General features: G+C 38.4%; 2 protein-coding genes across 4 annotated transcripts in view; one reads left to right on the forward strand and one right to left on the reverse strand.

Annotated features, from left to right (window-relative positions):
• Positions 1-14,611, reverse strand: part of LOC106880586 (uncharacterized) — a 34,211-nt gene that overhangs the window by 10,740 nt on the left and 8,860 nt on the right. Inside the window, exon 1 of one of the 3 annotated variants that reach the window (XM_089342907.1) lies at positions 12,095-12,233. The exons of the other annotated variants lie outside the window; for them this stretch is intronic. The gene's annotated coding sequence lies outside the window, so the exon portion shown is untranslated. Of the gene's footprint in view, positions 1-12,094; positions 12,234-14,611 lie in introns of those variants that run through there. 3 annotated transcript variants of the gene reach the window in all.
• The window catches only part of LOC128250905 (E3 ubiquitin-protein ligase MIB2-like), a 12,069-nt gene continuing 7,714 nt past the window's right edge, over positions 10,257-14,611 (forward strand). Inside the window, exons 1-2 of the mRNA XM_089342909.1 lie at positions 10,257-10,415; positions 12,281-12,433. Of these exons, the coding sequence (XP_089199035.1) occupies positions 12,308-12,433 (126 nt within the window). The 5' untranslated portion in view covers positions 10,257-10,415; positions 12,281-12,307. The remainder of the gene's footprint in view (positions 10,416-12,280; positions 12,434-14,611) is intronic.

Genomic DNA, 14,611 nt, shown 5'->3' on the forward strand with positions numbered 1-14,611 from the left:
TCGGGGTCGATAAATTAAGTACCAGTTACGCACTGGCGTCGATGTAATCGACTTAATCCGTTCGTCTGTTCTTGTTTGTTCCCTCTATGTTTAGCCCCTTGTGGGCAATAACGAAATAGGTATTTCGTCTGTCGCTACTTTCTGAGTCCAAATTCCGCCAAGACGGCTTTGCCTTTCATCCTTTCGGAGTCGATTAAATAAGTACCAGTTACGCACTGGGGTCGATGGAATCGACTTAATCCGTTCTCCTAAATTTCAGGCCTTGTGCCTATAGTAGAAAGGATTATTATTATTATTATTATTATTATTATTATTATTATTATTATTATTATTATTATTATTATTATTATTATTATTATTATTATTATTATTATTATTATTATTATTATTATTATTATTATTATTATTATTATTATTATTATTATTATTGTTGTTATTATTATTATTATTATTATTATTATTATTATTATTATTATTATTATTATTATTATTATTATTATTATTATTATTATTATTATTATTATTATTATTATTATTATTATTATTATTATTATTATTATTATTATTATTATTATTATTATTATTATTATTATTATTATTATTATTATTATTATTATTATTATTATTATTATTATTATTATTATTATTATTATTATTATTATTATTATTATTATTATTATTATTATTATTATTATTATTATTATTATTATTATTATTACTTCGCAGCAAGCTGGCAGAATCGATAGCACGCCGAGATTAGCGGCATTTTGTCCGTCGCTAGGTTGTGAGTTCAAATTCTGCCGATATTCTCGTGATCGAGAAATCAAGTACCAGTCAAGTACTGGGGTGGATGGAATCGACTAGTCCCCCACTCCCCCACAAATTTCAGGCCTTGTGCTTTTAGTGAAAGTATCATTATCATTATTATTTGGCAGCAAGGTGGCAGTGTCGATAGAACGTTGGGCGAAATGCTTAACAACATTTCGTCCGTCTTTACGCTCTGAGTTCAAATTCTGCCGAGGTTGACTTTGCTTTTCGGAGGTCGATAAATTAAGTACCAGTTGAAAACTGGGGTCGATGTAATAGACTCATTCCCTTCCCCAAAATTGCTGCCTTTAGTAGAAAGGATTATTATTATTCATTCTGACGGAACGCTCGGAATGCATGTTCGCTCGCAAGTGTTTCGCCGTTAATTTTGTTTCCAAAAGTTTTCCATTGCTTATTTTGTTGCAAAACGTTTATCAAAAACACCACTTTTGAATGGATTGGTTGTTTTGCGTTGTTAGTGTCCATTTGGGAGCTGTAATCTCGAAAATTATATTCAGTTTGTTTCGCAAAGTTTACATTAAAAATCAAACATGGCGAAGCCAGCCTTGTGGAAGGACATAGAAGACGTGGTGAGTGGTGGTTCAGTATAGAGACATACAAGATACCATAGTGCCCACTGCCCACTACCCACAAATACAAGGGGAAGGGAACACCCACCAAGTCTAGTGTCCAGTGGAGGAAATTTCCTCTAAGTCAACCAATAGTAGCAACAGATTCAGCGATGTTACAAAGCAAAGTGCAAAGACATAATTCAAACGGTTAACTTGAATTCTCTTCAATCAAATGGAATATGCCAATACCAAAGACAGTAGTTAGCAGCAGTATCATGACTACGACGACGACAACAACGACGACCAGCATTGTTTTGATGTAACAAATCCCCTTTCGTAAGTTTCGCTAGGTGTTTGGTCTTGATAGCTTTTCGTACCTACCTCAGTAAGTTACTATGGTACTCTACATTGAAGGCGTTGCCATTTTGAATAAAAACAATGCCTTTGGCGTCCTAAAACATTGAATGATTATCTTCCCTGCAGATGAAATGACCCTGGCTTTGGAGCAGGTGAGGAGGGATTTTTCCTCTTCATGGATTGTCTCTTTGACTCTGGCTCAATGTAATCAACCCAATACTCACCATGGGTTAAGAAGCGGTCGAGGAAACCATCAGCGCCAAACAATGTCAGATTTTCCCGTGATGTGATCAGCCTGGTGCGCTTTTGATCAGGTGCTAGAAGACGTGGCACCCACCAAGCAGAAACCTTAATCGTGCCAAGTTCAGTCTGCAGAATATCCTTAACACTCTCACGCTAATGGCGTTGGTTATTTGATTTATATCGATTGCCTTTCATCTGTCACCATGTGGTGAACACGATCGATGTTTTCCTCGGCGATGGCAGTTGCAGGACGTCCAGATCTCGGGTCATCTTCAAGACTCTCCCTTCTCCGCCTAAATTCAGTTGTCCTCCTTTGCAATTAATAAAGCTGGAGTGTCATCCCCTAATATAACATCCATGTCACATCGATGTGGGCTAACCTGCTTTTTTGCAGGTACTTGTTAACACAAAAATTCCAAATTTTGTCCATTTTCAAGTACTGTCGATATTAGTTACTTGTGGAGTTTTCTTTGAACAATCATATATCAGTTTAACCGGAAAAAAAAGAATGCAGTTATTGATAAGAAAGGTTGAAGTTAATGTATGCAAGATTTCATAGCACTATCATATTCCGCCTATAAATTTTTCACCCTATCCTCGTAATTTAGAATATTTTACTTCCATCCAAATGAGATAATAATAAAACCTCAACTAACATGCTAATTAACCAGGTAGGTAATTGTTAGGAGAATGTTCCTGAAGTTACATGCAGACCAAAAGGGATGTAACAAAAACATTGCACTAATAATAGTATCTAGCATAAGGTCCAATGTTAGTAATAATAATCATTATAATACTCTCTTCTTTTAGGCATATTTTCGGGGAGGAGGTGGCTATTCGATTACGTCGATCTCAAGGCTTAACTGTTAATTGATCGACCACGAAAGGATGTAAAGCAGAATCGACTCGGAATTTGTACTTACAACATTAACAACCGATAAAAAGGCCACAAAGCACGTTGTCTCCCGTGCTAACGAGTTTACCAGCATACCGCCTTAATAATAATAATAATAATAATAATAATAATAATAATAATAATAATAATAATAATAATAATAATAATAATAAAACGGGCTGATTACTACCTAGCTCAGATACCAGGAAACCCCAAAATGGCTGAAGTTCAAAAAATAGTGCTCATGGGAACTGCCCATATCCTACGTAAAATACTGTCTATGTGATCTCAAATTTTAAAACAAACAGATAATTTTCTTATGGTTTCTTAAACATTCTCTAGAACAATACTATGTACAAATATATGGTACCCTAGGCATAACACCTACATGAACTTCTAACTTGTTGTCTCTTGGGGTCTCTGGGTGAGACTTGGATCCAACTTGTACAAATGCAAGCAAAAGTCAAACATAAAATAATAATAATAATAATAATAATAGTAATGATAATAATAATAATTTCTACTATAGGCATAAGGCCTGAAATTTGGGGGAGGGGGACTAGTCAATTACATTTTTTTAGCCTGTCGGCCCAAAGTAATTGTGGAAGAGTTGCCCGGCAGTGAGACTGAACTCGGAATCATATTTCTGAGAAGCTAAATTCTTTCCATATAGCTACGCCTACACATATAGCTAGCTAGCTAGATATATAGATGCATACATACATACGTACATAAACGACGCGTAGTAGTTTGCGAAATAAAAGAGGATGTAAATTAAAAATACAAAGAGTCGTTCAATCAAAACCTCCAGGATTCGAACAATGACTACAGATGTTTTAGGTCACGAAACTGCAAAACCACAACAGAGTCTATTTATATGTGCATGTGCCTGTGTGTGTGTGTGTGTGTGTGTGTGTGTGTGTGTGTGTGTGTGTGTGTGTGTGTGTGAGCATGCGCGTGTGTGTATCTACGTCAGTTAACAAAGAAGTATTTATGTGGCCACATAAATACTTCTTTGTTAACTGACGTAGATACACACAGAGGTAGTATCAAAAGGTTCCCGCACGAGTTATTTTTCATTAAAAAAAAACTTTTTAACCTAAATTTTAACATCATCACCGATCCCAGCGTTCCTGCCACCTTTGGAATCCGGCCTGGAAGTCATTTTCCGTGAGCAAGTCAAGGACGTTCTTCGATTCGCTCTTGATCTCGACAATGGTGTTAGAAAGCGATCATTGATCTGCATTTTCATTTTGGGAAAGAGATGGAAGTTCGCAGGTGCTAAATCTAGCGAATAGAGTGCGTGCGGAAGCGATACCACGTTCTTTTTGGCAAGAAACTCACAACTGATGAGAGCTCAGTGACAGGATGCATTTTCGTCATGAAGAATCCAATTCTTCATGCTCCACAGATCCGAACACTTTCGCAGAATGCCCTCCCTCAAACACTTAAAAACGTCGCAATAGAACTCTCGATATTCGAACTGGCCCTGGTCGGCGAATTCTTGATGTACAATACTGCAAATGTGGAAAAAAAAAAAAAAAACGATGAGCATGCTCTCGATTGAGCTATTGCTCTGTCATGCCTTCTTCTGTCATGGGGATAAAGGGCTCTTCCATTGAGAAGACTGCTGCTTTGACTCAGAGTCGTACCCGACGACCAAACTCTCGTCACCGGTGTTGACTCGCCAAGCTTATCGTAAAATTTCACGTTCATTCTTCGATCCAACTTCCTGTCTTTGACAAAAGTCACAGACTACAGCATACACGTGATCACAAAAAGTAAAAAAGTTACAACTTGTGAAGTAAACACAGCAATGTCACTCGGGACACTGCCTATTGAAGGTCGCTGCTAGCATTCACTGCGCATACAACTGCGTGCTGCCACCTGTTGGCACGCTATAGATATAGTCCTGAAACTTTTCGATACCACTTACCATAACAAACTATTTCAAGTTGAACTAAATAAAGAAAAGTGGTGTGGTGGTCATGGATGGGATTTTTCTCTCGTGAAGTATTTGATTTATCCACCCCGAAAGGATGTAAGGCGAAGTCGACCTCGAGCTAACGGTTCTTCCAGCTCGCTAACTACTACTACTACTACTACTACTACTACTACTACTACTACTACTGCTACTGCTGCTGCTACTACTACTACTACTACTACTACTACTACTACTACTAATACTGCTGCAGCTGCTGCTGCTGCTGCTGCTGCTGCTGCTACTACTACTACTACTACTACTACTACTACTACTACTACTACTACTACTACTACTACCTCTTCTGCCTCCTTTGCTTTTCCTTTCCTACAATTGCCTTTTGTATCTGTCTTCAGTCCTTTCAATCTCGTCCACCACGCTACCTCCTTCGCCATAGCCACTAGACAGAGGAAAATTGCCTTTCTATCCAGGCCAAAAAGAAGGCGACAGAGCGATCTTCAGGACGGACTCTGCTGATAACAGGATCCGTTCAACACGAGTCAACAACAGTTCGACAAAACTTCAAAAGTAAGTAATGACCGGACAATACAATGGGTGAGTGTATGCAGAACGGTTTCGTCGCCCTGCGGACGCCTTGGACAAGTCCGTTTGATAGCACTTTCGTGTCTGCAGAGCTTGTCTCGAACCAGCAGAGCTCCACGGTAGCACTACCAGGCCGAAGTTTACTGTAAAATAACCACAGGCCCCAGCCCAAAAGTCCTTAGGAAAACCGGTTAATTGATCCCTCCCGACGCCCAAAGTCTCCCCTAGGACGTCGTCGCTCTTGCTCGCCACTAACACCCTATAAAACTTCATAGTGGAACTTCCATCGACCGCGTTACCCGACTGGCAGAAAGCTGTGAGCGCTTGCCGACACTCCAGATGCTAAGCACGCTTTCTTGGACTACGCCTCCTTTCCGCACGTGGAAGAGCAAGCGCTCCAACTTGACCAGCCACGAAGTAGAGCAAGGGACGACGGTAAGGCGGTAGGAGATAACGGAAGCGGGGTACACATTCACCACCTCAGTCCGACCCTTCCGGGTAAGAGTGGCCACCCTACTCATCACCCCCCCAACTCGTCACCCTTAGAGGTTCGGACCAAACCAGACCCTGAGTAGTCTGGCAGATTCTTCTGTGCAGCGTTCTACAACGTGCCGCGTCATACAAGTGCCGAGCTACAGGCCGACCGACTTGTCCTGATTGATCTTTGCTCCTCTCACCTTTTCGTACTCCCTTAAGACAATGACAGTCTCTTTGATTTCCGAGCTGTCCGACACTATTACAGTCGCGTCGTCCGCATAAGCCGACACGAAGCTTCTGCATCCTAGTTCACGCGGGATGATCTTCAAAATATCTAATTTCCTTAGTAATGGCTCGAGAACCAGCATGTAGAGAAGAGGTGAGAATGTGCATCCTTGACGTACCGAACGGACGATGTCAAACGATTTCTATAGATGGTCATTTACTTCGACCACCGAACATTGCAGAGGTTCAGCCTCTGAAAACGTAAACGAAACCGGCCACCGCAAGGACAGCCTCCAAGTATTCATGGTCGACCCTATTGAAATCTTTTGACTGACCCTAATTGACCAGAGCCCTATCGATGCTAGCTTCCTTTCCTACTCTTTAAAGCGCGTCAGGTGGAGGCTGTCGTGGGAAAGATCTGCTCGGAATTGTGCACGTCTGCGCGTCAACGACCAGTTTATCTTCGACAAGAGCCCACCTCTTGGCTAACACCTTGGCCAAAATCTTATGCTCTGCGTTCAGCAGATTTATGGGCCTTAAACTGTCGATTTATTCTGTCTTTTTCGAGTGTTTTCTCAGCAGTATCACTACGCCACGGCTCACAACACTGGGTACTCTCCCGTTGTGCTGCAAGTTGTGGGAGGCATCCACCAAGAGATCACAGGACAAGTCTGGTATACGAAGATAAAGTTCAAAGCGGAGACCATCCAGCCCCGGCGAATTCTTCTATGTGCAATCTGTCCACCATTGCCCGTATGTCTTCGGCTGTTAGCTTCATTTTACAGAACTCTGCATACTACCCAGGTAGGAGGTGAAGTCCACCACCGTCCCCGACTCACCGCGTGTCGCATACAGGACTGCGAAGTGTCGTTGAATTTTCCGATGTAGGCACTGAAGTCCATCCTGTGTTCCGAGCTGCCATCCATCCCAAACACTTGGAGGAAGTGCTGCTGAAATTCCCCCACACATCTGCTTGCGCATGTGTGCTATGTGCTCATTTTTATCAACCAAAGATCGAATTGTAGCTTTGATGACATGTTGCACCTCTGCCACTCGAGCGGTTTTCACTCCCTCTTCTATGAGAATGCAGCTTTCCTGTTTAGCATTGAAGAATTAGTCCAGTGTTTATCACGCGGACAGCACGTTGGTTGCAACGCTCATTCTGAGAGACTCTTCTATGCTTCCAACATCTCTTCGCTTTTATTCCTTTGTATCACTAATGCCTCACTAAACGTAACTGATTCTCTTCTCAAGCATAAGAGTATCATTATAGCAGATCATCTCGGTAACCATGGGAGATACGACCTGGTTCACCCGATGCAATTCGTCCACGTCCAAATTGGCACATCCGAGACATCCAGTCTGTATCTGTCAGAGAGTTGAAAATCTCTGAGCAGGCCTGCGATGATTTTACCACACCCTCTTCAATCCCCTAGCCCCAAACAGTCAAAACAACGCGCTGCGACCGAAACTGGGCATGAAAACTTGTCGGTCGGTGAGTCGGGTTTCAATTATAGCCACCACATTGACACTTACTCATTTGAAATCGTTGAGTAGATAAGATTGTTTCCAAGGTGACCCCGGTCATGTGCATTTATGCTACCTTCTCTGACTGAGGCCATGGACGTTCCTTCCCCATCGGTATGTGTGGATATTTCCATGAGCAGCTCTTTGTATATACTTTCACATATATCTCTCTGGAAAGCCCCTATTCCTTCTGGATATTTTGTTTTGATAGTGTTGTATAACTATAATTTCTTTGTTGCTAGATTTTTTGGTCTTTTGCTGCTGTTGATCTTGGTGAGTTTACTGATGTGTTTTGTGCACTTGCGTCCCATATTGTGCTTGTTCTTGCAGGTACTGCAGCCATTGCTATTGTGATTAAAGTTGCTTCTACTGCAGTTACTGTTGCTTTTGACACTGTAGCAATCGCCTGTTTTACTGATGCCGTTGTTATTTTTCTGCTGGTTGTGATTTCAGCAAAACTGTTGACTTACTTATCTATTTTGTTGTGGTCAGAAGGCTTTGAGGTGGTCTGTGTCCCTGCACAGATAACAGCTTCGCTTTCTGCCTCCAACAGCCAAGAAACCTGTTCCTTTTGGTGGGCTTTATAATGCCCTGGATAACCTCGATACCTTACTTGTTTGTTTGTATTTGTAGCTGCATCCCCTGTGGTTTTCGCTTCTAAATCCCTTCTAAAACTGTGGTTTTCTTTTCTAAATCCAAGAGAAGCGCAGCCACCAACCAACAGATGTTTATTTCTCGTGGTTTGTTGAGTATTCTAAATCTGAACAATCTTCGACCGAGGTAGATGTGGATGAATATTTCTTTCGTTGTCTGCAATGGTGAAAGTGGTACTAAAAGCAAAAGAAAATTTTGTAGACTTCACTTGCGCTATAATTCTTGTCCATCTTGATGTTGTTGTTGCTGCTGTTGCTATAACTGACACTGTCTTGGCTGTTCTCGTTTACGGATGACCATCTGTCCCTTTCAATGGACGATCACGTCTCGTTCACCATCTTTTTTCAGCAAAAAAATGAGGAGTGTCTGACCACCTAATGGTTGCAGATGGAGAAGACCTAACCAGCTCCCTAATGTGCTGGTTAATTTATCTAAGTAACGATAACAAACGTACTATGTTATCGTTACCAAATCCAAAATAGACAAAGCCATGTAGATTCCGAATATAGGCTATGTAAATCAAAATTGGTAACTGTTAGTTATTTAGTAAGTGAATGTAGGATTCTGGCACAGAAAGAATACAAGACATGATAACCTAGGAAGAACAATCCGCTGGGAGTTATGTAGAAAGCGAAATTTAACCATATTGATTGATGGTATGGACATGAACCTAGTAAAGAGTTAGAAGGTAAGAAATATAAGATATTGTGGGATTTTAACATTCAAACTGATAGAGTGATAGAAACTAGAGTTAATTGCAGTAAACAAAGAGAATAGAAAATACAAAGTAGTTGGATTTACCTTCCTAAATAGTGAGAAAGTCAATATGGGATATGTAGCAAAAAAAGTGAAGTGGCCATTGAACAGATGGACAGAAGAAATAAGCATAAAACCTAGTTCAGTGCAGCTCCAGTAAATAGTGTGATTAGGGACATTTCGGATGCTTAAAAAACTTCTACACATCTAAGGTTACTTGCTGTAGCTCAACGTAGGAATTGTTTCCTTTCCAACAATTCAATCTGTAGTGCATCAATAAGGTAACAATAATAATAATAATTTTTTCCTTATCGACCTCTGAGGCTTCATATCAAAGATTGGGGATAGCAAAGGACGATACGATACAAAAAGAAGGGGATTGATGCGCGTAAAAACAGAATCACCATAAGATTTATAACAATTAGTATCCCCAAACAGGGAGACTTCGAAGGATTGCTAGTGGAAATCCCACAAAATCCACGATCTCCCTGACTTCTAGAGCATATGTCCTCTCCTCTTCATCTACCCTCGATCTTGAGATGTTTAGATTAATTCCGTTCACATGAGCCATTTGCACGATGTTCACCCAACTCTTAACAAAATTGTTTGGTGGCAATGATTTCTTATTTAGGAACGAATTTAAGAATTTTTATGATTAGTCCATTCCATCCAGCATATTTATGACTGGTACCATTTCTTATTTTACGTAGTTTCTTGCTTTTAATATTAACAACTTTTGTGCAAACAAGAAGATTTCCCAATGTGATTTAGAAACTAGTCATGGTTATGGTAGTAATTTTTAATATTTTAGGTCACAGGAGAATAAAACTGTTGAATGAATATGTCCTTTGATTAATGAATTCTATAGCTTGCATTCAAAGCTTACACGGACATTCAGCTAAGTGAATGCCTGTGCACGTACATGTATGTATGTATGCGTGTATATATATATATATATATATATATATATATATGAATATGTTGGTGTATTTATGTCCCCGCAACGTGACAGTTCGGCGGCAAAAGAGACTGATAGAATAACTATTAGGCATACAAAGATTTGCTCGACTGTAATGGATATTTAGCGTATCTAATTGAGGATGACACAAAATCTGCAACAAAACAACACCCACGAGAACAATAAACAACAAAACATAATACGATCTTCTCTCAACACCTCCTTCTCTGTTCGATCTTCTCTTACTACTATTCTTCCTCATTCCTAAGAAACACATATAAGTCGATAAGCGAAGAGAGGTAAACACATTCTGACACAACGTTTAGAGACAGTCATTGCTGTACCTGAGCCAAAGTCCAGTCCTGACGAGAACCAACGTTTCCAGTCACCAAAGCACATTTCTCTATCTCTCGCATTAAGGTAACTTGTTTATTCCTTTATTTCTCCTTATATTTCTTTTGCTTCTAGTTCACGTTTGATATGTTTTAATTATTGAAAAGAAAAATGAAAAGAAGCATCAGGAGCGAAAGTTGTTGATAGGTTCAACGAAAAAGGAAGTAAATATTAGATAGGACGTTTTCTTCAAGGGTCAGACTTGACAGAAAAAAGGTGATGGAAAAGTAACCTCATCTCCGGATGTGTATGCAAAGTATTGATGATGAGGTAATTCCAATTTAAGAAGTAATTCATTTCCTTGTATTTCTAAAGAAATTGCTTGATTTTACAGCGTATAGTTTTCCGAGTCACAGAAATTGCAAGAATGGTATGCCAGGTGTAATGTGGGTACGATGAGCAAATTGGTTTAACTGTCTCTTTCTCTTTCTTCAAAGTAGTGGCCATCAGGTGAGATACATAACAACTGGTTCAGGAACATCCAACGATGCAAATGTGTCTCGTTTTCCTAGTCTGAGACTATTCCTGAAGATAATCAATATCAATATATGTAATCACCATAGACCATAAATCCCAAAATGCGTTCAACTCTGCGAGAGTGAAGGACAACAAAAAGTAACGATACTCTAAGATATAAAATATTTACAATCACACACACACACACACACACACACACACACACACACACACACACACACACACACACACACATATATATATATATATATATATATATATATATATATGTTTATCATCAACTTCCTAAAGGATATCACTATTGTTTCCACACCTGGACAGTATCAAGCTATCAGACGTTGTCAACAGCGTCAAAAACCTAAACTCTGCCTGTGAATCAATAGACTAATAGCAGGGATGAAACATCACAAGCTTATTATTACAAACACCAGCATCGAATATAAGCGAAATCGTATTAAGTTATAGCTATCTCGTAGCCTACCTCAACACATATGCGCTCGGTCAGAACAGCCTATAAGTAACCAGACTGTCTCGAAGTGAATGTGAATTATCCAAATTATAATAATGAAAATTGTCAGCATAATTTACACGTTTCTGATGAAAACCCAATGAGGTTCGATAATCGATTAAGGATGTTCATCATTTTTTTGAGGCGCAGGAATGGCTGTGTGGTAAGTAGCTTGCTTACGAACCACATGGTTCCGGGATCAGTCTCACTGCATGGCACCTTGAGCAAGTGCCTTCTACTATAACCTCGGGCCGACCAAAGCCTTGTGAGTGGATTTGGCACACGGAAATTGAAAGAAGCCTGTAGTATATATATATATATATATATATATATATATATATATATATATATATATGTATGCATGTATGTATGTATGTATGTATATGTGTGTGTGGGTGTGTGTGTATGTTTGTGTGTCTGTGTTTGTCCCCCACCATCGCTTGACAACCGATGCTGGTGTGTTTACGTCCCCGTAACCTAGCGGTTTGGCAAAAGAGTCCAATATAATAAGTACTAAGCTTACAAAGAATAAGTCCTGGGGTCGATTTGTTCGACCAAAGGCGGTACTCCAGCATGGACATAGTCAAATGATTAAAACAAATAAAAGAATAAAAGAAAAAGGATAATATTAAAAATTTCATCAGTGGCCAGCATACAAAAATAGACCAATTTAGGTAAAATCATACATACAATTATAATGAAGGGCATAGAAAAATCTTACCTATATACCGAAAAGAGACGCTAAATCGTCTAACCACTTTAAATCATCATTTCAACACTTGTGTAATCTTGTGATGAATTAAAGTGGGTTGACGGTTAAGTTTGTATATATCTATGTATCTTTGAACCACTAATATACACTTTGTTATTATGGATTTGATACAATAGATCGCTGTTCTTGTTTCAGGTGAATTTCCAGGTAAAACAAGTTACAATGTCTGGTTGTTCTGATAGTTGTGTGCAGATAAATGTAGGGGATAAGGTATGCACACATGTTGATGAGCAAACGTTGAAGAACAACCAATACGGTCATGGAGGCTGGGATCGCCGTATGCCAGGTGTAAGTACTATCTTCTCCTTTTCTTTATTATTATTATTATTATAACTAGCTGGTTCCTTGCCGTCAAAAATGACGGCTAATTGTAATATTTTATAAATAAATAAGGTGCAAAATGAAGTTTTTAGTTTAATAACGCTTTTATTAGCTAAATTTTTTTTGTGAAAAAACTCTAGGTAAAATTTTTTAATATAAATAAATTAAGACATATTTAAACAAACAAATTTATTTTAGAAGCGTTGAAATATATTGTAGAACAAGCAGACAAATAAATTTTATTCAACGCATAAATACTGAACAGAATATATATAAAAGCAGAAAAATGTGGGGGCAGCCAGCCATGAGGATCGAACTCACATCTCTCCAATATCCGGTTGGAATGCTTTACCATTTAAGCTAAACAGCCTGACCGCCGAAATCTTCTGCAAACTAAGAAGTTATAGAATCATCTAGGAACGCTAGATGTCGTATAGGTTACGCCGTATGTAAACAAACAAGTTTGTTTTCGAAGCGCTGAAATGTATAGTAGAACAAGTAGAAAAATAAATTTCATTCAAGGCATAGATACTGAACAGTATACATATAAAGGATAAAATCCTGTTTTTTTCTTTCTTGGATAATGTTTTTCCTGGATAATTCTATAACTTCTTAAATTGCAAAAGAATTCGGGGGTCAGGCAGTTTAGCTTAAATGGTAAAACATTCCAACCGGATGGAGAGATGTGAGTTCGATCCTCATGGCTGGCTGCTGACAAATTTTTCTGCTTTAAAAAGAAAAAAAAAAAAAGGATTTTATCCTTTATATATATTCTGTTCAGTATCTATTCGTTGAATAAAATTTATCTTTTTACTTGTTCTACAAATTAAGACATGTATAAATTGTTAGATGAAGATGTGTATTTATAATATACCTTTCAACTGCAGTTGTTTTATATTCTTGATACATTCAGGGAATAAGTATTTTCTCTAATGAGTTTGTATATGTGTATGTTTGGGTAGGTGTGTGTGTGATTGTAATAATCATTTAAAAAAACACAGATAAAATATGGATGGTAAATCAAATTAATACATTTGTCAATGTTATCTGGTAGTTGAACGATCATTGTTTGTTACTGAAAGAACGCTAACTTACACATACAAACAATCATATACTTCCCTGTACACACGCACACATACACACATATACTCACACTGAGTTGAAACGCTGTTTGATGTTTCTTTTTCACCCCTTCCTTTCTTATTCCCCTATCATCTTCCTTTCTCATTCATATATTGCGACGAAGAAAGACACAAGAGTATTAGTATTATTATACCACCATCCACTTCCATTGCACACACACACACACAAGCACACAAACATTCACATACCTCCCTTTTTACATACACACATATTTTCACACAGAGTTGAAACGCTCTTTGATTTTTTCACCCCTTCCTTCCTTAACTATCACTCCTTCCTTTCTCATTCATATGTTGTGACAGAGAAATACACATGGAGTATTATTATAGTATATTATTTTGCTTAATGATCATTGAAAACTATAATACTGACCTGGCTGTAAATATGGTCGTATTTTACGGAGGTTCGCTTCAAGATTCTGTTTGTTTCGGGTTCATTCATTTTGATCAACGCTGCAACTTCTTGGGCACTTTTCTTCTATTTATGATGTTGAGGAGACAGGCGATGCCTGGATACTTGACTGGATCGTTCACATTATTGGGTATTTATCTTGCGTAATTATGCGCCATACAACAAGATGCTGTCTGGTGTGGGGCCTTACACGGAATCCACTCTGTTGCAATCATTCGGGCGAGGTTTCCAGAATGAGGATATCTAATTTCTTTCCCCTTACCACACACACTTATATATACATGTATATACAAACACGTCGATATACATATATATATATATATATATATATATATATATATATATATATATACATACATATATATATATATATATATATATATATATATATATATATATATATACAATTTAGGTGAGATAATAGTTGCCATATTAGCTTGCTAAGCGATATCGTGCTTTCCGTATTTTAGTGCTTGAATGATGAGATGTGATTGTAATAGCGAAGCTTCAACGTGGTTGTGAACATCCTATGTTATAGTATGTTTTATTATGGGTTACGACTACACATTCATATATTATGTTCTTTTCGAG

The sequence above is a fragment of the Octopus bimaculoides genome, chromosome 26, assembly GCF_046866305.1.
Source record: "Octopus bimaculoides isolate indiv1 chromosome 26, ASM4686630v1, whole genome shotgun sequence".
In the NCBI taxonomy this organism is placed as follows: domain Eukaryota; kingdom Metazoa; phylum Mollusca; class Cephalopoda; order Octopoda; family Octopodidae; genus Octopus; species Octopus bimaculoides.